The sequence below is a fragment of the Gracilinanus agilis genome, chromosome 4 (genome assembly GCF_016433145.1).
Source record: "Gracilinanus agilis isolate LMUSP501 chromosome 4, AgileGrace, whole genome shotgun sequence".
In the NCBI taxonomy this organism is placed as follows: domain Eukaryota; kingdom Metazoa; phylum Chordata; class Mammalia; order Didelphimorphia; family Didelphidae; genus Gracilinanus; species Gracilinanus agilis.
Window position 1 is genome coordinate 413,212,334 of NC_058133.1, and position 24,165 is coordinate 413,236,498.

The 24,165-nt window shown below is 35.2% G+C and overlaps 1 protein-coding gene across 4 annotated transcripts in view; it reads right to left on the reverse strand.

Annotated features, from left to right (window-relative positions):
- Positions 1 to 1,385: 1,385 nt before the first annotated feature.
- RMND1 (required for meiotic nuclear division 1 homolog) overlaps positions 1,386 to 24,165 on the reverse strand; it is a 51,861-nt gene continuing 29,081 nt past the window's right edge. For all 4 annotated transcript variants that reach the window (XM_044671692.1, XM_044671690.1, XM_044671691.1 and 1 more), the window contains 8 exons: positions 23,980 to 24,019; positions 22,903 to 23,003; positions 15,692 to 15,798; positions 12,310 to 12,374; positions 11,432 to 11,508; positions 9,566 to 9,686; positions 4,012 to 4,128; positions 1,386 to 1,604 (listed from right to left, as the gene is read on the reverse strand). In XM_044671692.1, coding sequence (XP_044527627.1) covers positions 1,572 to 1,604; positions 4,012 to 4,128; positions 9,566 to 9,686; positions 11,432 to 11,508; positions 12,310 to 12,374; positions 15,692 to 15,798; positions 22,903 to 23,003; positions 23,980 to 24,019 — 661 coding nt within the window. In that variant the 3' untranslated portion in view covers positions 1,386 to 1,571. The remainder of the gene's footprint in view (positions 1,605 to 4,011; positions 4,129 to 9,565; positions 9,687 to 11,431; positions 11,509 to 12,309; positions 12,375 to 15,691; positions 15,799 to 22,902; positions 23,004 to 23,979; positions 24,020 to 24,165) is intronic.

A 24,165-nucleotide genomic window follows, 5' to 3' on the forward strand; every position in this document is an offset into this window, starting at 1 on the left:
TTCCAAATTGTTGATAGTTGCATTGGTGTGGTAGTTTTGAGTCTACATCCCCAATCATGTCCGCTTCAATCCATGTGTTCAAGTAGTTGTTTTTCTTATGTTTCCTCTCCTGCAGTCCTTCCTCTGAATGTGGGTAGCATTCTTTACCATAAATTGTAAATCTCTTTTAAAAGTACTAAACTTAATTTCCAAATTGCAAATATTGAATAGCCATGCAACAGAGAAAAGGACTGAATATGTTCCTCACCAAAGACACCCTAAAAAAGTATACTTTAATTTTATAAATGTCCGAGGACTTTAACTGAATACTCATGTAGATATCTATAAAACGGGTTCTTCCTTAGAAGTAGAGTGTGCTAGCTTAAATAGGCTGGAGAGTATATTACACTTTTAATAGAAATTTTTTTTTGGGGAAAAAAAAAGTGATAGTGTGGCATCCCAGGTTTATTTTAATCTTTTAAGTATTATTAATGTATTAATATTGTAACCTATACTGATGTATCAGACTCATGATCATATTATTTCTTGATCATTGTATTTAATTGGTACTCTATATTAATTCTGACCACTCTCCAAACCTACAGTCCAAAGGTCAGGGGAATTCCTGGGCAGGGCGTTAGCTGCCACAGGGTCCTAACTCCTACCTTGACAGACCAGATTCCCTACCAGGTGACATGTTTGATTAACCTCCTCTTTGATCTTGTGGTTGTCATTTGAGCCAGTGTTGAATAATATGCCATGTCACATGTTCATTAGCTACCTCACACTCTCCATTCCTTGATTCTCCAATAAAAGATTGGGGACACATGTAGCTCTCTCTCCATGAGAGTAGACATGCTGGACCCCATGTTCTTGAAGCCTTTGTCTCTTGAGTCTTTCTTCCTTTGTTGTGTTCCTTCTCTCTCTATCCTCTTTGCCCATTTTCCCTTGGTTTCTAACTCTCCTTCTCAGGTGTCCACCCATGAATATATTAATTTGTGGCTGCAGATGGTCACAGAAGAGGGGCAGATTAGGTGGCATAATAGATAGAATGAAGTCTGGAGAAGTTAGGTTCAAAAGTAGAAACACAACTATGTGACCCTGGGCAAGTCACTTAACCCCGTTTGCCTAGCCTTTGCCCTTAGAGTTGCTACTAAGAATGTAAGGGTTTAAGGAAGAAAAGGTGATAAAATGATTAGTTAAAAGTTCACTGAAAAGGGCAAGCTATGTATAATACTTTCAGACCTGAGAAGAGGTGAGGTAGAGAATTCATGACTAAACTGATAAGGATCATACAAGACAAAATGGATAATTTTCATTATATCCTGAATGTAGAAATGCTAATTAATCTGAAAATTTTTTAGTCATTTTTAAAAACTAAAGAACTGTGGATAGAGAGACATATATAACTTGGAGTATAGCAGCCATAATTTTTATTTAACCAGAAAAATATATTACAAAGATTAGAAGCACTATAAAAAAAATGAGACAAAAAGATTGCTTCCTATTATTTACACATCTGTCATTGGGACTTTTTAGTACATTTTACATCTGTTGATTACTTTTGAGTTATCCATATCTTTTGCACATAATTAGAACAATAGTCTGCCAAGTTCAAACATTACCTGTAGAAATAATAAAGAAAATTATTACAAACTTTAAAATTCCATTGATTATGAAGATTTCTTTCAGAGAAAATTCTTTAAATGAAAAGGCTGTTTCAAGACTGATAAGATAGAATATATCCCTAAAGGTGACTTGTTTCTTAATCACCTTTTATTCCAAGTATCTCAAGTAGAATTATCAATTCCAGTTTCCACACTGAGTTATTGAAGGCATAAAACTTGTTAGCCATTTAATGGCTGCCAGTCAATTCACTAAACCAGAAACAATTCAGCAGTATTAACAGTCTTCAAATTTCTAGAGCTTATTCCCTTTCTAGGAATTAAAAGGAATTCTCTCAATCTCTTATATATAGCTACAGAGAACACACACTGATTATCATATATCACAGTTATGGCTCAGACTTTTATTAATCCTGGAGCTTCAGCCACAAAATATTCCTAATTAAACAACTAGATCTCAATGGGGGGGAAGGGGGAAAGAAAGGGATGTAACATCAAAAGAACTATGATGTGGAAATTAATACACTTAATCCAGTTATATAACCAAAGAATAATATATTCCTATCTATAACAAGTCAGCAAGATCCTTGATATCTTAGCTATGTGTTGTTATAAACATGGACAGAATTCCAAGGGGATCCCTGGCAGGTTTTGAAATGGAGGCACAGGCATTTTCTATTTTACTATATCAAACTTGCACTATTCCACTGACGTTTCAAATATCAGGAACTTTATAAATGATACCGCGGGAGCTTGGACCCATTAGTATGGCTCTATAAAAACCACTAAAGAGTTCAAACAAAAATTTTATTTCTATATCAAAATGTCTTTATGTTTTTGGTCATATCTGCTTTGCCAAGACTCCTAAATATAATTTAGTTCATGGTCAGAGGACCATGAAAGATAGTGGTATAAATGTCCTTAACCAGAAGATGACAAAATGGATGAAAACTAGTCTATTATTGTGTTTTAAAAAAGGACTACAGATGGATAATGATCTGAAGCTAGAATTGAAATGAAGGACAAAACTGGGAAGACCAGAATGTAACTGTATTGGTCCCTCAACGATCTCAAGCTACTCATTGACATAAAAGAAAAAAGAAAACTCAGCTCTTTAATTAAGAAACACAATCATCTCAGAATAAAATTACAAATAACCAGTAGAGGAACAATAGGAAGCAATAAACATCAATGTCAACTTGCACATAAACAGTGAGAACATTATTAAAGGTTTGTATGATCAGAAAAGTAAACCTGTCAACAAGAATAAATCAGAAAGCAGTAGTGTTTTCTGTATCCTGAGAATTCTTTTAAAGCATTGGAAATAAGGGTAAAAACAGTCTCGATTTTATGGAGCACATTTTAACGTGGGAGACAACATGTAAGTGATCATGGGATCTACCCAGTGTAGATGGAAGGTAGTACCACAAGGAAAGGCACTAGCAGTTAAGGGATTCCAGGAAGGCCTCCCACAGAAGAAATTTAAGCAGTCTTGAAACAAGAAGACTGCTAAGAAGGAAGGGAAACGTTCCAGGCACAGGTGACAGTCAGTGTAAAGGCATGGGGATGGGAGATGGAAGGAGGAACAGTGAATAGGACAATAAAACTGGATTGTGGAGGGCATGATGGAAAGTAAACTATAAAAGGTCTGGAAAGGCAGGTAAGGGCCAAGTTCTGAAGACCTTTAAATGCCAAACAGAGGAGTTATTTGATCCTTCAGGGAATTGGAAGTGAATAGTTTCGTATGGTCAGACTTGTTCTTTAGGAAAATGAAGTTTTGCAGTTAAGAGAGATGTGGGAGGCCAGTTAGAAGGCTGTAATAGCCCAGGTAACAGATGAAGTCCTGAACTAGGGTAGTGGTTCTGTAGGTATTGTGAAAGAAGAAAAATCTGACAATGGACCTGGGAGTGAGGTGGGTGAAGGATGACAGGTTATGAATCTGGTTGACTGGGAAAATTCAAAAGAAGAGATGGTTTTGGAGGGAAAAAGAATTTACTAATTTGTGTTTAAGATGCCCATCAGTTATGTAGTTCAAGATGTCCTCAAGGTAGTTGGTGGTGAAGACTGAAGATAAAAGGTCCCATACCTTTGGTTTCAAAAGAGACTGGCATTTCAGACACTTCTTAGTTGTGTGACCCTGGGCAAGTCACTTAACCCCAACTGCCTAGGCTTTACTGATCTGCTTTGGAACTGATACTTAGTATGGATTCTAAAATAGAAGGAAAGGTTTAAAAGACTGGCAATTTTCTGCAAAAATATGGGTAAGAATAACACTTTGAGAAGATGTTGTGAAAGGGCTATAATCTGTACTAGTGGAGAAAAGTGCCCAAATGCATGGGAAATGATAGCTCCTTCAGATTAATGCAAGATGGTAAAAATGTCTGTGGCATCAAAATTTCTTGTTTACCTCTATGGTGATAAGTATTACAATCATCCATTCTAGACGGAGTGCCCGTTTTTCATTCAGATGATTTCGCATCAAGTCTGTTAGTTCCATGCAGTGTTGAAGCTTCTCATTCATCACCTATAGAAGAAGAAAAAAAAATCTGCCTAGAGCTCATTTTGAAAAAACAAACAGGTCATTATCATAATGAAGTGCTTATCTTTTTGAAATCCCTATCAAAGGACTAAATAAAGATGAAGTTTGGGGGGGTGAAGCTGATTTACTAATATATACAAACTCCCAGGTTAAAACAAAACAAAACCAACTGTATACCAATGAGGATTAATAACTTTCGAGGTAATTTATAATCTTGGTTATAATCTTGGTCTAGAGCAGTGATGGGCAAACTATGACCTGTGGTGGGCCAGATGCAGCCCCCTGAAATGTTCTATCAGGCCACACGATATCATTATTAATCTGACGAACACAATGAGTAGGATACAATACATTGAAACTTCGAAAGTGTTGCCTTAGAAACAGACAGACGAGTATTTCCTTTCCTTTGGCCCCTCTTTAAAAAGTTTGCCCATCACTGCTCTAGAGCAATTACCCAGGATCACAGTCAAGATGTGTCAAGAGATAAAAGGTCTTCCTGGCTTTGAGGTTAGCTCTATCCAGGACACCTTGCTGTCACTCAATAGCCATCAATAATAAAGGTTCATATGTATACAGTTATTAATAAGTATTTTCCTCTTTTCAAAGTGGGTGGCATAATTATCCCCATTTTACAAGCCTTCTAAATTGTTTAGATTACTTTTCAGGTATTTCCTATGTTAATTCTGATGTTCATCAATTACCTTTTTAATAAACCCTTTAAGTAGGACACATGACAAAAATACTTCTAGCCACCTCTTATTATAAAAAGGAACTTGGAGAATAAAAGAGGAAATCCTCTGGCCTCATGATTGTAAATAAATTAACAGAAAATCTAAAGGGGAGCTAGATGGCTTAGTGGAAAGAGTGCCAAGGCCTGGAGATGGAAGGTTCTAGGTCCAAATGTGGCCTTAGGCATGCCCTACCTGTGTGACCCTGGGCAAGTCACTTACTTTTAGTTACTTAGCTCTTACTGCTCTCTTTTACCTCAGAACTGATACTTCATTTGGATTCAAAGATAGGAAGTAAGGGTTAACAGAAAACAAAACAAAACAGAAAACCCCAAATCTAAATTGCTATAAATCCAACTCTAGATGGCACTACTTAAAATTTTAAATTAGGAGCCCCTTTTGAATCCAAAATGGTGGTTTCCAAAAATGAAACCGAATTAGTGAATTCATCCGAAAGGGATAAATATTCTATATTTTTTCAGTTTCAAGTAGGAAGTGCCATATTTAAATTGTTACTTGTGGGGGCAGCTGGGTAGCTCAGTGGAGTGAGAGTCAGGCCTAGAGACAGGAGGTCCTAGGTTCAAATCCGGCCTCAGACACTTCCCAGCTGTGTGACCCTGGGCAAGTCACTTGACCCCCATTGCCCACCCTTACCAATCTTCCACCTATGAGACAATACACCGAATCGGTACAAGGGTTTAAAAAAAAAATTACAAAAAAAAAAATTGTTACTTGTATTCTGCAAGATACTACATAAAATGTCATTGTTTTGTCTTGCCTCCACTTAAATTCTTTCAAATCATCAGTGTTGTACATCCCTTTATTAATCAAAATAATAAAAAAAATAGTTGGCAGTATTTAAAAACAAAGATTTAAACTTAAAAGTGTATTAAAAATTCCCTATTAAGGGGGGCAGCTGGGTAGCTCAGTATATTGAGAACAGGGCCTAGAAACAGGAGGACCTAGGTTCAAATCCGGCCCCAGACACTTCCCAGCTGTGTGACCCTGGGCAAGTCACTTGACCCCCATTGCCCACCCTTACCACTCTTCCACCTAGGAGCCAATACACAGAAGTTAAGGGTTTAAAAATGTAAAAAAAAAAAAATCCCCTATTAGATCACATGATTTTATATTAATGTTTCATCATAATACTGAAGTATGAAGGATAGGCAGGTGCTAAATAGTTTTTTTTTAAATATTAGAAAGATAAACTAGGCATAAAGGAGAGGTTTTGAGTAAGTGTTGGGCAAAACACCAAAACATCATGGAAACCACTGCTTTGTGATATTATTGTATGAAATGAGTTCCATAAAAAAATGCATATTAAAAAAATGAAATTCACACGTGTGGTCATTATGTCTAAGGTGGGTCTTTATTTCTCATAGTTGAACATCTAGGCCTGTCGGCCTTACCTGCTATTTCTTCCCTCTGGCATACTTATTGCTCTCATTGTTTTTGAAAACAGTTACCTTATGCTTACTATGTACTAATTTTATTTTACTTTTTAAAAACCCTTACCATCTGTTTTAGAACCTAGGCAATGGGGGTTAAATGACCTGCCCAGGGTCACATAGGTAGAAGTGTCTGAGGCCAAATTTGAACCTGGGACCTCCTGGTCTCTAGGCTTGGCACTCTATCCACTGAGCCACCCCAGCTGCCCCAGGTGATTTTTTTATTTGTAATGGATGGTTCAAATGAATCTTGAGTATCTGTCCTTAAGAAAAATCAAAGCAATTTTTGAAGAACTCATATTTCTAGAGCTTATATCTCCCAGGGTTGTTGCAATGATAAAATCTTTGCAAACTTGAAAGTGCTATATAAATACTAGCTATTATTATTATTGTTATATTAGTAGATTCCTAAAACATATAGCTTGATCAACCTAAATTACCTCTTATGACAATAGGAAAATATTTTCCCTATTTGAGAAGAGGCAAATATTAAAGAGTAAATAATCTATTAAAGGGGTTTGCAAATAAAATGAATTTTCTCAGCTGAATGTGCCTTCACTGATATTGTCCAAGGTTCTTTCTTTGATCCTCTCTACATACAATAATCATACCACAGTGAATGTTTTCACTAGTATTCCTTACAGACAATCTAGAAGTTTATTTTTCCAGCTGTTTTCTTTCAAGTTTCAGTCTCGTGTCAGTAACGATCCACTGGATATTTTTACCTGAGTATTCAACAGCCACCTCAATCCCAATATGTCTAGAGACGAAACTTATTTCTTCCATATATCATGAAAAAGGGTTTCAAAGAAATGGAGATGATGCAAGTGTGGTGTAGTGAATTCAAAGAGAATAAAGAATGATTTAGAAAAAAACAAACAGGCTATAACTGCATAATAAACAGAAAGCAATCTCCCTCCTGATTTTCCTGTTCCTTACAGTTAAAGGCACCACCATTCTCTTTATTAACCAAGGCTTGAAACCTGAATGCTACTGTTGTGTCTTTTTATCCAATTCCTACATAGAATGAATCTGCTGATTCTTCCTTTGAAGCATCTCCAGAATGTGTCCTACTCATACCATGCTAAATTGGACTCTCATTAACCTGAGTATGTTTTAGTACAACAGCCACCTACCTGGCCTCCTTGCTTCTGCCCTACAATTTACATTGTACAGTACTGCCAGATTGATGGTGCAGTGGGTGGAACACTGGACCTGGAGTTAGGAATACTTGAGTTTGAATTTAGACTGATGCTTATTAGCCATGAGTGACCCTGGGCAAGTCATTTAATCTCTGTTTGCCATGGAACTAATAGCATCTACCTTGTAGGACTTGTTGTGAGGGAGAAAAAATGAAGTGTCAAGTGCTTCACAAAACAAAGCACTACATAAATGTTAACTATTAGTCAGTCAATAGATGTCAATAAACATTGAATGCCTACTCTGTGCCAGGCATTGTGCTAAGAGCTTGAGATATAAAAAGAGACAAACGATGATCTCTTCTCTCAAGGAAGTCACAATCTAATGGGGGAGACAAATAAACAAATATGCATAAACTACACATAGGATAAGTAGGAAATAATTGAAAGAAATCTCTAGAATCTGGAGGAAGACTGTTGGATTTATACTCCAGAGATAATACGGAAAAAGACTTGTACAAAAATATTTGTAGCTGCACTTTTTATGGTGGCAAAAAATTAGAAAATGAGGAAATGTCCATTGATCGGGGAATGGCTGAATAAATTGTGGTATATGGTGGTGATGGGATACTATTGTGCTCAAAGAAATAATGGGGGGCCAGCTGGGTAGCTCAGTGGATTAAGAGCCAGGCCCAGAGATGGGAGGTCATAGGTTCAAACCTGGCCTCAAACACTTCCCAGCTGTGTGACCCTGGGCAAGTCACTTAACCCGCATTGCATTCTTCTGCCTTGGAGCCAATACATAGTATCAATTCTAAGATGGAAGGTGAGGGTTTAAAATATAAAATAAATAATGAATCAGAGGAATTCCATGTGAACTTGAATGACTTCCAGGAATTGATGCAGAGCGAAAGGAGCAGAGCCAGAAGAACATTGTACACAGAGACCGATACACAGTGGTAAAATCCAACGTGATGGACTTCTGTACTAGCAGGACAATTCTGAGGGATTTATGGAAAAGAACGCTACCCAAATTCAGGGGAAGAACTGTGGGAGCAGAAACATAGAAAAGAAACGACTGTCTGGTCACATGAGTCAATGGGGGTATGATTAGGGATGTAGATTCTAAACAATCACACACCAAAGAGAATACTAATAATATGGAAATAGGTCTTGATCAGTGACACATGTAAAACCCAGTGGAACTGTACGATGGCTACAGGAGGGGGGTGAGAGGAGGGACGGGAAAGAACATGAATCATGTAACCATGGAAAAATATTCTAAATCAATTAAATAAAAATTTTCAAATTAAAGAAAAGAATCGGAGAAAGCTGGGAAAGTCTTGTAGAAGATGAGATGAAAGTTGGGACTTCAAGGAAGTCAATAAACAGAGATTAGATGTTAGGAATAAAAAGGGGTCTGGCCAGAGTTATGAGCATTTATTAATAAAATGAGAGAGAAGGAATAGAATCAATTCTTCATTTGGCCAGCTACGGCTACAGTAGCAGCAGCACGGCTGCCATCTCTGTTGCCTAAGTCCAGAGCACAATGCGTTCCTGCTTGCGTTTAAAAGCCTTTCCTAGCCCACTGGCTTTTTCACATGTCATACTGGTGTGGCGACATTCTCTTGGCTTGATCACGAGGACAGTGGCTCTGCCTTCTTGCCCCCCCACCTTAATTGCTGGCTTTCCCACTGACCCCAAAGTACAACCGAGCTTAGATTCTGTCCTCGTGATCAAGTTCCTCTAAATAACTTCCTTCACACAGAGAAGGTTCCAGACACTGGGATCAGCCAGAGAAAGTGCTCAGAGCTAAGAGATGGAGTGTCTCATTCATGGAACAGCCAGGAGGCCAGTCCCTGAATCAAAGACTATGGTAGGGAGTTCAGTGTAAGAAGCCTGGAAAGGTAGGAGAGGGCTAGTGTCAGAGGTGAGACTAGAATACAAGTTTTTCTGGCTTTGAGGGTATCTCTATCCACTACATCAAACTGCCTCTGAGAAATAAAAATAAGCATTCCAAATGGAAATCCCCTTTTTATAGTCTTACAAATGATTATGATAATAAGATTACCTCTTATTTTTTTTTCCTGGAAAGAAGACTTACCTTAACTCTACGAGTAATGCTAAGGAACTGACAAGTTTTATCATAAAGTGCTTCCAAGTTTTCTCTGTCCCAGTAGAAATCAGGGGTCATTAGGAAGTCTGAACTTAAATTTATACGGTGCCTGAAAAAGTGAAAGTATAAATGTTTCTATAGGTTAAGCTTAAATTTTTAATTATTAAAATTATAACAAGATTTAAGTATTTTAGCTGAATTAATTGAATTAAATTTAGTAGTCCAATTAAAATCAATGTAAAGATATCTGCTAATGCTATTATGCTAATATAGTTTATATTTAAAAATTTTATTTTGTAGGTCTTTTATTTTTATAGCCTCTTTATCTCCAAACATAGTTCCTTCATCCTTCCCTAGCCAGAGCCAAAGTAGTTTAGTAAAATGAACATATCAACCAAATGTGACAGTGTATGTATTGTTTTATATCCATAATCTCCTACTTCTGCAAAAAAAAAAAGGGGGGGGGGGAGGAAGGTATGCATAGCTTTAAAAACTAAATCAATTGATGAGTTTTCTGTTCATCTCAGATTGGTTTGACAATAAGTTTCCCAACCCACTAGAATTATTTTCTTTTGTGTTTAACTTGAGAATTTCCTCATCCTTACTGGACTTACTTGCTTTGCAAAAATTTTAGTTCATGAGACCTTGTCTGCCCTCCCTCTGAACCCTTTGAAATTTGCTCTCCCAAAATTTAAGATGTAAGACAAATTCTCAACTTTCATCTTTTATCACGACTCTAAGAGACAATGGTAACATTATTTCTATCTCATCAACTAGTTTCTCTCAATTTCAGTGAAAACAAAATTCAGAATAAAGCTTCCCCTATTGTTTCCTCTGCCATTTGATATATGTGCTGTGGAAGAAAGTACTCTTCCACCTTTTATAAGATGGAATCATTAAATTAAATCAAGAAATTATTAGCTGGTCTACTGTAGAGAGAACTCTAGAAGATATCTGGATATCTGAAGTTCCCCATCCCAAAAGTAATGTCTGTATTAGGCTTATGATATTTACTGAATTCATGTATTTCATCTGTATGTACAGGTGGTCTGAGGTATACATCAATAATAAAATTAATTTTTGTCCCCACCCTGTATTCTTCTTCACACAAAAGACCTTGATAATATTCCAACTCTGTTCCTCATACTCTCTGGTTTCTTGTTTCACATGAATGCATAAACACAGACACACACATCTATATACCCAATTTATTTATCCATCCATCCATCCATCCATTTATCTATCTACTTCCCTCCTTCTTTGTTGCCCTGCCTAACCTATCTTGACAACAGGAAAGGCAAAGAGTCTCCAAGGAATTAAAATGAGGGCAATAGAGATGCACAGGGGAGGTATGAATAAGTTGCTACATTATAAGCAGTGAGAAATGTTGAAGATGAACAGGATCAAATGACATCAATGAGGAATTGTGTGAGAGGAAGAGAAGATGGTCTGGTACATTTCAGGGGTGAGATATGACAGACTGATGTCCAGGGAACTCCGTGGGTACCTTTCTGATGTCAGGAGAAAGTAATGGGAAACATTTAGCACACAGGGTGAATTTCCTGTGGAAAACTTATAGAAACACATCAACAATAGTCATAAAAAAAGTTAAGTTACACTATGTAATGGTGGAGGGAACTTCCTTATCAATGAGATCAGAGAACTATTTGAATAGCAATGTTTTACAAAATTAGGACCTAGTTATGCTGCATATGTTTCTAACCTTTGAAAGTTTTTTTTTTACGCTAATGGCTATTATGAAAATAGCTACAAGTAACATAAACATGGCACTTTAAAAAACCCTTTTCATATATGTCAACATAAGATATGTTTTGTTCAAACAAAAATCTTTACCTTAGTGAGAAAAGTTCTCCCATTTTCTGCATAACCTCTTCATGAGTAAGTTTCACCTTTTTTCCAGCTTTTAAAGCCTGGAGAAAAATAGCAATTTGATTTATGACTTGGGTTGTGACTTTTATTTGTAAAACTGAGCCCTATAAGACCATAAAAGAAAAAGTTGAAGCAAGTTTTGATTTAATATCATTAAAATATTTCACAAGTGACACTCTTTAGTTGCATGTCATTATCATATCATAAGGTCTTAAAATCTTATGAAAGCACTTTTAGGATCATTTTCACCTCATCATTTCCTCTGAAATATTAGTCTCCTCTCCTCTTGTAGACACTATGGCTTCTTACCTCACTTTTTAGGCATAACTGAAAAATCCTTTTACATTAAAAATGATGTCAATTAAAAAAATGAGATAATGAAATTGAAATATTTTGTGACTCTTCCTATAATAGCTACTATTTAACTCTAAATATAATTTGGTAAAATATATGTACAACAGTGAAATAAATGTTCAACATTTTCAGCTGGAGGATAAGAATGATTAAGAAAGGAGATTTTTCATGACTGGCTTTTTTTGGTCAGATTTTACAATCTTAGTAACAAAATCTCAATAAGAATGCATTTTTAACTCAAACTAAAAAAACAACAAAAAATATTTTGGTGCTTATTCTATATTCCTACATTTTGTTACACCTGAAATTAGAGGGAGGGTTCTCGTGTGTTATCATTTTTCTACTGTGTATACTTTTCCTGATATTTATCATCACTTTGTTTTACAACCACACTGACTGGTCATTTAAAACTTTTAAAAGAATCCTCACAAATAAGATTGATTCCTTTTCACTTTAAAAATGAGTATAAAGTGAATACAAATATTTACCTCGGGAATTGACTGAATAGACTCAACAAAATCATCCAGTGATGCTTCCCAAATAGCCAGTTTCACTGAGGAAGAAATTTTTTAAAGAATGATTTTTATATCTTTCAAATTCAAAAAACATTTATTACATTCTTATTATGCACATAAGACACAATCAAACATTTGAGGGTCTACTATGTTAAAAGAATTCTTTGAAGTACTTGGGATAAACCGAAGAGAATTCCTATTAGGAAATGTATAGTCTAATAGACAGCTCTGGTAGGGAGAATAGGAGAGCTACAATCATTGCCCTTATAAAACCCATGAAAGTTACAACCATCTAGGAAGACATGACAATTTTTTGTATAATAAAAATGATATTTAAGTTTCTGAGAGGTACAAGCAGGGCACTTTTTAAAAGGGAAAACATCATTACTAAAGTTTCCTGAATGTCCAGGAATTTAACAAGCACAGAGGGGAAGGGCTTTCAAAGCAGAGACTACAAAGTGAGCTAGGGGGCACAGGCAAGAAAACACTGGGCATATATGGAGTACAATGAGTAGTACAGTTTTTCTGGAGCATATAACATATGCAGGAGGATAGTATGAAATAATCTTGAAATGGTAAAGGTTTGTGAAAGATGATGTTCCCTAAAATACTCTTAGTCTCCCAGTTCCTCTTTCTCCTCCATTGCCAAGACCTACTTCTGCACTCCACCTGAGCCATGGGAGGGTGGTCACACCCTTGATCTTTCGACCACTCAGTTCTACTTCTACAGTTAAGAATTCTGAAATTCCCTGGTATGATTGCAATCTTTTATTATTCCATCTTTCTCTGTCTCACTCCTTCTAAGTCTATTTATCCTCAACTTGAGCTGCAGTCCCCCGCAATTCCTCCATATTCTTCTAGTACATTTATCCTCTACTATGACTTAATTTTCCTCCCTTCCCTTTTTGACTAGTTCAATTTTATATTCTCTTAAACTTTCAAATCTCTTGACCTCTTATCCTACTGTTTTTCATACCTTGCTAAATCCTAACCCTAGATTACTCCCACCATCTACATCTTTTCTTATTCACATGCTACTGAAGAAAGTGAGGAAACTGTGCTGATTTTGTCCACTACAAATATTATCTAACTTCAGGGCAATCCAAAAACCCTTCCTAACTGATTATCATATTACCCACTGTGGCTCTTGTCGAGACCAACTTTTCTTGTACCCTAGATTTTATCCGATCTCTTCTGATAGATTGTTCACATAGATATTCCCTTCTTACTAATCTTTAATCTCTATCTAACCCGTCCCTTTTTACCTATAAACATGCCTGGATTTCCACCAGACTTAAAAAAAAACAACCCTGCAAGACATCACTATTACCTCACCCCGATACCTCTTTAGGGAACTTTCATAGCCAGTCTCTTAGAAAAAGCTATCTTCATTCATTGCATTTCTCTCCTTTCATTCACTTCTTAATTCTTTGAATCTGGCTTCTGAATTGATCACTCAGATGAAACTGCTTTCTCCAAAGTTACCTCACAATACTCCTCATTAAATTAGGGAATGCAATCTGGTAAATAAATCTAGCTCTCTTGAAAGTTGTATGATGAAAATGGGTTTGTATACCTCATATATTACAATAAAATGGATCTACATATACAAACAAACCAACCCCATCTTCACCACCATCAAAAGCCCAGGAAAAATAGTGTGACGAGTGCTAGACCTGCAATCGGAGATTTGAGTTCAAATCTTGTCTCAGATCAAGTAAACCGAAGAATTTCCTGAAGTCCAAAAATGAGCATGTTTTACTAGGCACAATGAAAGGTTTGACATAACAAAAATGGTTTTGCTAAAGTTAAAGGAGAAATAAACTGGGAGAAAGTATTTGTAATAAATATTAAAGGTCTAACACCCAGAATCTATAAAGAACTGACACAGATCTAATAATACATAATACATAATCCCTAATAGAAGATCAGTTCAACTGATAATGTGGAATCAGTTTTTTCCATTTTTCCATTTTAAGAACTCTGATCTTAACAAATATCAACAAAAATGACCACTACATGAGATGACTATATATGAAAATGTAAATCTATTATGTCTAGCTTGCTTTTCATCACAAATTCAACATGTTACTTTCAGAGTTATCCTCCTTATCTGTGATTCCTTCTGGCCTTTCTTCAGGAATTCATTTTTCCCCCTTAAACTCCTACTTTCTGTTTTACTAACAACTCTAAGACTGAAGAGCAGGGGCTGAGCAAGCAAGAGTTAATTTTGCCCAGGGTCACATACAACTAGGAAGTATCTAAGGCTAGATCTGAATCCAGGTCCTCCTAATTCGAGGCTTGGTGCTCTATCCACTGTGCCACCTATCTGGCACCCCCCAACACTTATTTTTTTAAAGGAGGAAATGCATATTTTAAAAAAAACCACAAAGGGGGTAGCTGGGTGGCTCAGTGGATTGAGTCAGTCCTAGAGTCAGGAGGTCCTGGGTTCAAATCCGACCTCAGATACTTCCTAGCTGTGTGACCCTGGACAAGTCACTTAACTCCCTTTGCCTAGTCCTTACCACTCTTCTGCCTTGGAACCAATACACAGTATTGATTCTAAGATAGAAGGTAAGGGTTTAAAAACAAGAAAACACATGAAAATATGCTAGAAGTTACTCATAATAAAAGGAATGCAAATCGAGACTAATATGAATTGTTTTGGAATTCAGTGCTGAAAAAGTTTAAGGGGAAAGGAATCCTAATACATTTCTGGGTAAGTCAGTAGTCTGGTATAGGCATTCTAGAAAGCAATATGATAATACTAGCCAAAAAACTGATCATATCTTTCCAACAAATGCTGCAATTTCTGACTTCTTCCTGCCTCTCTCCCCCTATTAATGAAAACCTTACCTAGTTGTACCAAAAAAAAAAAAAATTCAATATATATTTTTTTTAATAGCAACAAAAAAATTATAAAACATCTGGGACTAATAATTACAGAATGCCTGTTAATGGCATATTAATATAATAAAATATGATGGTATTATAAAAAATAGTAAATATGAAATAAAAAAGAAAATACTGCAAGATTTATAGGAAGTAATGAAATCTTGGCTATCAAAATTAGAATCACACACATCCAAAATCAGTAACACAACAGATAGATTTAGAATTAAGGTCAGAACAAAAGCCTTTATTGATTATGAAAATTAATCTGATTCTATCTTGAAAAATGCTAAAAATTTTATGTAAGATTTTTGCTCCTCGGTCTAGAAGTTAAATGGATTATTTGTTTTTGTAGTTGGTTAAATTTATCTGTGAAAATGGGCCAAATTCTTTGATTACTTTATAAATTCTCCACAACTACTACAAGCTGTGAAACACTCCAAACTCTGAAATAACAACTTACCTGAAAGGCAAAGGGCATTTGAAAAGGCAAATTTCTCCAATATGATTTCATCTAGATCCAACTCTGAATTTAACTTGATTTCCCCCCTATGAAGTTTTGACTGGCCCCTATAAAAAATAAAATAAAAAGATGAACAAATCCAATCTTTTTTACAAATCTTTCTTATTACAAACTATTATCCTTATATAGGGATATACTATACAAATTATTTGACATAATAAGCAAAGAAGGAGTCCTATAAAATTCCTTTTATGACACTAATATAGTACTGATCCCGAAGCCGGGCAGACCAAAAACAGAGAAAGAAAACTACAGACCAATCTCCTTTATAAACATAGATGCAAAAATCTTAAACAGAATACTAGTAAAAAGACTCTAGCAAGTGATCATGAGGGTTATCCCTCCTGATCAGGTGGGATTTATACCAGGAATGCAAGGATGGTTCAACATTAGGAAAACCATCAACATAATTGACCATATTAACAAGGAAACCAACAAAAATCACATAATTATCAATAGATGATGAAAAAGCCTTTGACGAAATATAATCCTATTGAAAACACTATAAAATATAGGAATAGAAGGACCTTTCCTAAAAATAATAAACGGTATATATCTAAAACCATCAACAATCATCATATGCAATGGGGATAAATCAGAAGCCTTCCCAATAAGATCAGGAGTGAAACAAGGATGTCCATTATCTCCTCTATTATTTAACATTGTACTAGAAACACTAGCAGTAGCAATTAGAGAAGAAAAAGAAATTGAAGGCATTAAAATAGGCAATAAGGAGACCAAGCTACCACTCTTTGCAAATGATATGATGGTCTACTTTAAAAATCCTAGAGAATCAACTAAAAAGCTAGTAGACATAATCAACAACTTTAGCAAAATTGCAGGATACAAAATGAATGCACATAAATCATCAGCATTTCTGTATATTTCCAACATATCGCAACAGCAAGAGTTAGAAAGAGAAACACCATTTAAAATCACCCTACACAATATAATCTTAGGAATCTATCTACCAAAATAAACACAGGAATAATATGAACACAACTACAAAACACTTTCCAAACAATTAAAACTAGATCTGAACAATTGGAAAAACATTGCTCATGGGTAGGATGAGCTAACACAATAAAAATGACCATTCTAACCAAATTAATTTACTTATTTAGTGCCATACCTATCAAACTACCAAGAAACTTTTTTACTGAATTAGGAAAAACTATAACAAAGTTCATTTGGAATAACAAAAGATCAAGAATATCAAGGGAAATAATGGAAAAAAATGTGAAGGAAGGGGGCCTAGCAGTACCAGATATTAAAGTATACTATAAAGCAGCAGTAATTAAAACAATATGGTACTGGCTAAGAGACAGATGGGAGGATCAATGGAATAGACTTGGGGTAAGTGACGTCAGCAAGACAGTGTATGATAAACCCAAAGAGCCCAACTTTTGGGACAAAAACTGCTGGGAAATTTGGAAAACAATATGGGAGAGATTAGGTTTAGATCAACATGTCACACCCTACACCAAGATAAATTCAGAATGGGTGAATGACTTGAATATAAAGAGGGAAACTATAAATAAGTTAAGTGAACACAGAATAGTATACCTGTCAGATCTCTGGGAAAGGAAAGAATTTAAAACCAATCAAGAGTTAGAGAAAATTACAAAATATAAAATAAATGATTTTGATTATATAAAACTAATAAGCTTTTGTACAAACCAAAACAATGTAGCCAAGATCAGAAGGGAAAAAACAAATTGGGAAAAAAAATCTTTATAACAAAAAACTCTGACAGGGGTCTAATTACTCAAATATACAAGGAACTAAATCAATTGTATAAAAAATCAAGCCATTCCCCAATTGATAAATGGGCAAGAGACATGAATAGACAATTTTCAGATAAATCAAAACTATCAATAAACACATGAGAAAGTGTTCTAAATCTCTAATTAGAGAAATGCCAATCAAAACCACTCTGAGGTATCACCTCACACCTAGCAGATTGGCTAAAATGAAAGAAGGGGAGAGTAATGAATGTTGGAGGGGATGTGGCCAAATTGGAATATTAATGCATTGCTGGTGGATTTGTGAACTGATCCAACCATTCTGGATGGCAATTTGGAACTATGCTCAAAGGGCTATAAAAGAATGCCTGCCCTTTGATCCAGCCATACCATTGTTGGGTTTGTACCCCAAAGAGATCATAGATGAACAGACTTGCACGAAAATATTTACAGCCACACTTTTTGTGGTAGCAAAAAACTGGAAAATGAGGGTATGCCCTTCAATTGGGGAAAGGCTGAACAAAATGTGGTATATGCTGGTGATGGAATACTATTGTGCTCAAAGGAATAATAAACTGGAGGAATTCCATGTGAACTGGAATGACCTCCAGGAATTGATGCAGAGTGAAAGGAGCAGAACCAGAAGAACATTGTACACGGAGACCAATACACTGTGGTGAAATTGATGTAATGGACTTCTGTACCAGCAGCAATGCAATGATCCAGGACTATTCTGAGGGATTTATGGAAAAGAACACTACCCACATTCAGAGGAAGAACTGCAGGAGTGAAAACACAGAAGAAAAACAATTGCTTGAACACATGGGTTGATGCGGACATGATCTGGGGGTAAACTCTAAACGACCACACCAATGCAACTATCAATAATATGGAAATAGGTCTTGATTGATGACACGTGAAATTCGCATTGGCTATGGGATGAGGGGGTTTGTGGGGAGAGAGTAAGAACATGAATCATGAAAGCATGGAAAAAATTTTTCTAAAAAAATAAATTAAATTAAAAGAATTTTGGAAATTAAAAAAAAAGACCAAGAGAGACCAAGAAATATAAAATATGGAGAAAAAAAAAATATATTCTTAGTAAAACAATGAATTTATCTAATGGTTTCTGGATTTCAATATAGAATTATTCTAAAAAAGTGACTAAAATGTTTATTCTTTGGACTCATGAATAAATGGAAGTGGAGAGAACAGTAAAAACAATCCTACAATGTGTTGTTTTTAAGAAACATACTTGAAACGGGGCAGCTGGGTAGCTCAGTGGATTGAGAGCCATGCCTAGAGACGGGAGGTCCTAGGTTCGGGTCCGGCCTCAGACACTTCCCAGCTGTGTGATCCTGGGCAAGTCACTTGACCCCCATTGCCTACCCTTACCACTCTTCCACCTATAAGTCAATACACAGAAGTTAAGGGTTTAAAATTTAAAAAAAAAAAAAAGAAAGAAAGAAACATACTTGAAGCAAAGAAACACACATAGAGGAAAGGTAAGGGGCTAGAGAAGAATTTATTAGTATTTGGCTAAAAAAAAGCATGAGTGCCATCAATCATGATCTCAGACTAACAAAAGTAAAAGAAGATCTAATTAAAAAAGATAAGCAAGGAATCCACATCTTGCTAACAGGTACCATGGAAAATGAAGTAACATTAATACTAAACATCCAGATTTTTAAAGGAAAAGCCTTAGACACTACTTAGCTATGTAACTGAGGAAATCACTTAACTTCAATTGCCTAGTTCTTGCCATTTGCCATATGAATGGGCAATTCTCAGATGAAGAAATCCAAGCTATCTATAGTCATATGAAAAAAATACTCTAAATTACTTGATTAGAGAAATACAAATGAAAACAACTCTGAGGTACTACCTCAGACATACGGAATATGATAAAAGAAAAATGATAAATATTGGAGGGAATAAGGGAAAACTGGGACATTAATGCACTGCTGGTGGAGTTGTGAACTGATTCAAGTATTCTGGAGAGCAATTTGGAACTATGACCCATGGTCTATCAAACTGTGCATACCCTTTGACCCAGAAATACCACTACTAGGTCTGTATCCCGAGAGATTGTTTTTTTTTAAAGAAAAGAATGTATATATACAAAAATTTTTATAGGAGCTTTTTTTTTGTGGTGGCTAAGAAATGGAAATTGGAGATGCCCATCAATTAGGGAACAGCTGAATAAACTGAGTTACATGATTACTTTTGTGCTGTAAGAAATGATAGGCAGGATGCTTTCAGAGAAAATTGGAAAGACTTAAATGAATTGAGCACAACCAGGAGAACAATGTACCCAGGCAGTAACAGTAATAGTGTATGAAGATCAACTGTGAATAACATAGCTATTCTCAGAAATACAAAGATCCAAGACAATTCCAATTTATGATGAAAAATGTTATTTACCTTCAAAGAGAGATATGATGGAGTCTGAATGCAGATTGAAGCATACTTTTTTCTGTTTGTATTTTCTTTTACATCATGGCTATTACGGAAATATTTTTGCATTGGTGCACACATATAATCTATATGAAACTGTCTTCTCAGGAAGGGTGACAATTTTGAACTCAAAATTTAAAAAAAAGTGGAAAATGGTATTTACATACAATTGGAAAAAAATGTTAAACAAAAAATACAAATTTACAATACAGCCCCCAAAGAGGTCAAAGGTAGAAATGAAGATACAATATAAACCAAAAATATTTAGTGGCACTTTTTTAGTGATAACAAACATCAAGAAAGAAAGTATCCATCAATTGTAAAAAAGGCTGAACAAAAGCATGATGACTGTAATGGAATATTAAAGAACTATGAGAAATGGTCATTATGAAGACTACAGGGAAATGTGGGAAGATTTGTATGAATTTATGCAGTACCAATGGGACAATATACATGACTACAAATGCAAAAATCACTAAGGAAAGGGAAATACTACATAAATGAAAAAATAGTAGTTTTGGAGAATACATATTTACTTTTTCCTCTTGGCAAAGAGGAAAGGGAATCCTAGGATGTAATATTTATATACATTTCTGATATGTTCACTGAACATGTATTTTTTACCTAATTATTTTTCAGTTACAAGGGAGGTTTCAGTTTGTGGCATAGGAAGTTAGGTATTTCTAGAAATGGTTATGATACAAAAACAAAAAGCATTAATTAAGCTTTTTAAAAAATATGTATTCCACATGAATCATATATAATTATTGAAAAAAAACACAAGAAATCTGCCTAGTATTATATTTCATGGACAATAAGTATGTCATTTTTTTCTTTAAAATACTAAATTAATAATAATTTTTGCTTTATTACCACTGTTAAGTTTATTGTAAAGTAGGTGTTTTAGGAAGCTACAGCAAAATAAAGCAGTGCTTAAGATAAATATCTGCAATAAGACCAAGAAAATAAATAAATGCAGTTAATGGTCCACTATTTGTTGCAGAGGATGAATAGTTAAAGAGAAATTCCATAAAGAATTTGATAAAATTCTTTAAATCAATATATACTTTGAAAGTTGGCAAGTCCAATGTACAAGTGATCGTAAGTGAGAATAGCAAAAAATATGCTTGAAAATGTGGTTCGGGAGTAAGAAATGAAAGTGGCAAGACTTGAAGACTACACTATACCTCTTAACTACTTTGTTAAAGAAAAGAATCTGTAGGTGCCAGACACAATGAGTCCCAAATAACATCATCAAAATGAAAATGATTACACATATTTTAATATTCTAACCAATTTTTATTGATGAAGCAGTGCAGCAGAATAGATAAAGAGGGAGATATTAAGACCTGGGCTCAAGTCCCTCCTCTCTCATACTGAACCCTGGGCAATATACTTTAACATCTTGATAACCTAGGCAGGCAATTCTCTACAACTTTCAGTATCAACCTGCATAGGTGGAAGAAGTTCCTCTCCAGGAAGTCCTTAGGAAATCATAGGTTTGATAAGAAAAAAATTTCAAGGTCATCTTTTTTTTTTAATGTCTGTATTAATTTCTAAATAAATCCTTCTTCCCTACCCAGGGTAAGAAGAAATTTAATCAATTAGCTTATGATAATTTTTTAAATTAACATGTTAATTTGTAACTGTGTGATTTATAATAAGAGATAGCCCAGTTGTTAGTTCATTGAACAACTGTATATAAGAGATTATAATCAGTAAGAAGAATAAAAAAATAATCATAGTGTGGTATGTCAGTAATTAAAGTAAGACTAATTCTCTTTGTGCTTTTGACCCTGAACTCTGTGTGAATTTAATATAAAATTTTACCCATTATTCCTATAGAAAACCTATTTTGGTCAGGGGCAGCCCCATCCTTTGCCTGGGCACACATGTGTACTATGGGAGGATGTCAGAGGCCTCATGGCTCCTTGGCATCTGGAAGATTGGGCTCTGACAGGGTTCCCCAGAAGCATCCTCCACTCTCTTGGAGAGAATTCAGATAGAGTCCAAGTTAAAGAATGATTCCTTAAATGTTAAGGTCCTTTAAATGCTTTTGTTTGTAGATGGCATTGTGTACACACTTACAAGCCCAGGAACACTGTAAAGCTGCCAATGGAGATTCACAAGAGTTTGGCCTAACTATTCACAGAGGAAAAGCTACGTGGATAAAGAATTCCCTTTGTCTGGAATTATAGTATGCTATAACATGGATGGCATATAGAGCTCAATGTATATGTACAGTATACTGTAAGACAAGCAACCTATAGCTCATCTCTGCGGTGTGCGTGTGTGTGTGTGTGCGTCTGTGGGAATGTGTGTGATATCTCTGACAATGCAGGATAATGTTCTGCAAATGGATAATGAATAAGAACCAGAATTGAACAGGTGGAAGAGTGCTGGATTACATTTGGGAATTAGCAAAGTTCTGGATTCCCCCTTAAAAAAAAAAGGCTCATTTTTTAATGCCAATGTTCTTCCATTTTATTCCAGTGATCTTATAATAATTTTGTCTATCATGGATTACTGCAGCTTCTGAATAATTCAACATGAGGATAATCTAAAGAGTAATGAAGGGGTCTATAATAGACATGAATAGGTTGCAAGACATTATAAACAAGAAAGTATATGGGAGAAGTAGTAAAGAGAATGTCCAAGTAGCTTATGACTAAAGAAGATAGACTGATTAGTTGGCAAGAAAAAGGAATGACCAAAGGCCAGCCTATATTTGCACCATTGATATCCTTGAAATGTCAACATGTACTCACGGAAGGTCCTTGGCTTGCTGGGTAGATTTCCTATGTTGAACTTACTGAGGATGCAGAAAAGATAGGATAGGCCTACATGGGTGGGTTGCAATCTGCTCTGCTGGATTATTACATTAATGAGATCAGAGATCTACTGGAGTACTGGAGATGCTGTTAGTGTAGATAATAACAAGTTGCTTACTCTGCTTTCATGTAGTTAAGCTCTTCATTCTCCCAGTGAACCAGTGCCATTTCATAAGGCTGAACTTCATGTTTTTCCAAAATTTGCATCACATGTTTCATCTGGAGGAAAATAAATATCAACTTAAAATAAGAAGTGAATTAAATTACATGAGTATTGTATGATAAAACAATCAGCATTTTTTTCATAATACTTGGTAATTTTTTTGGCTACTTACATTTATTTTTAAAGTTCAATTATTTTAATAACAACTTAATCCTGATCTTGATGTTGGCAAGGTATAATTTTCCACAAAGTTTAAATTGAAAAACAAAAACAAAAACAATCCCCCTTCTCCACACCAAAACTATTCTCAATGAACAATGCACTTCAATGTGTAGATTAGGTGCTGTAGATCTTAATCACAGACAGGCTTATGCTTGCAACCTTCTCTCCCATCAGTTATTATAACAACTCTCTATATGCTGTCTCATCAGAATTTCATGACAACCATATGTGATAGGAACAAGTTTTTAATTCTCAGGTTAACATAGGAAATTGGGGTTCAAAAAGTTTGTGACCTAAACTAAAAATTAATTAGATATTTAAATCACTAATAAATGTCAGAAGTACATTAGAACACAAGGTCTCTCCTAACTTCAAGTCCATGTCTTCCCACTCTACCAAACTACTTTGTAAAACTCATAAAAACACAGATTTAAAGCTAGAAGGGGCCATCCAGTCAAATTCCCTCATTTTACAATTATAGAAACTGAGTTGCAGAGAAGTTAAATGACTTGTTTAAGATCACACCACTACTAAGTATTTGAATAGGAATCTGAACTCAAGTCTTAACTCTCTCCAACCATACCATGCTACCTTTGGTTTCACATAAGACAAAAGAAAACATAATTAGGAAGACAAATCTATATGAAAATATGTAATAAAGAGCAAATAGAAATGGTGTTTAGATTTATCTGCTGCTTTAGATCATTTGCCCCATTGCTCTCATCCACTATGACAAATAATTAATAGCTCGGTAAAATTAAAAGTGTGTTCCCAGAAGCTACTGAGTTTTCAATTTATTTTCATACTTACAGTTTTATTCTCCACATTCCAAAATACAACAGCTCCTTCCCTGTATAAGACAAATGAAAGGATCATCCCTTAAGTTTAAATGTTACATTATTTTGTTTAATATAAAAAATCATATTCATATAAATCTTAAGACTATTTCCAATTTAAGTATTATTAAAATGAATAAACTTAAAAAAACCTTATATG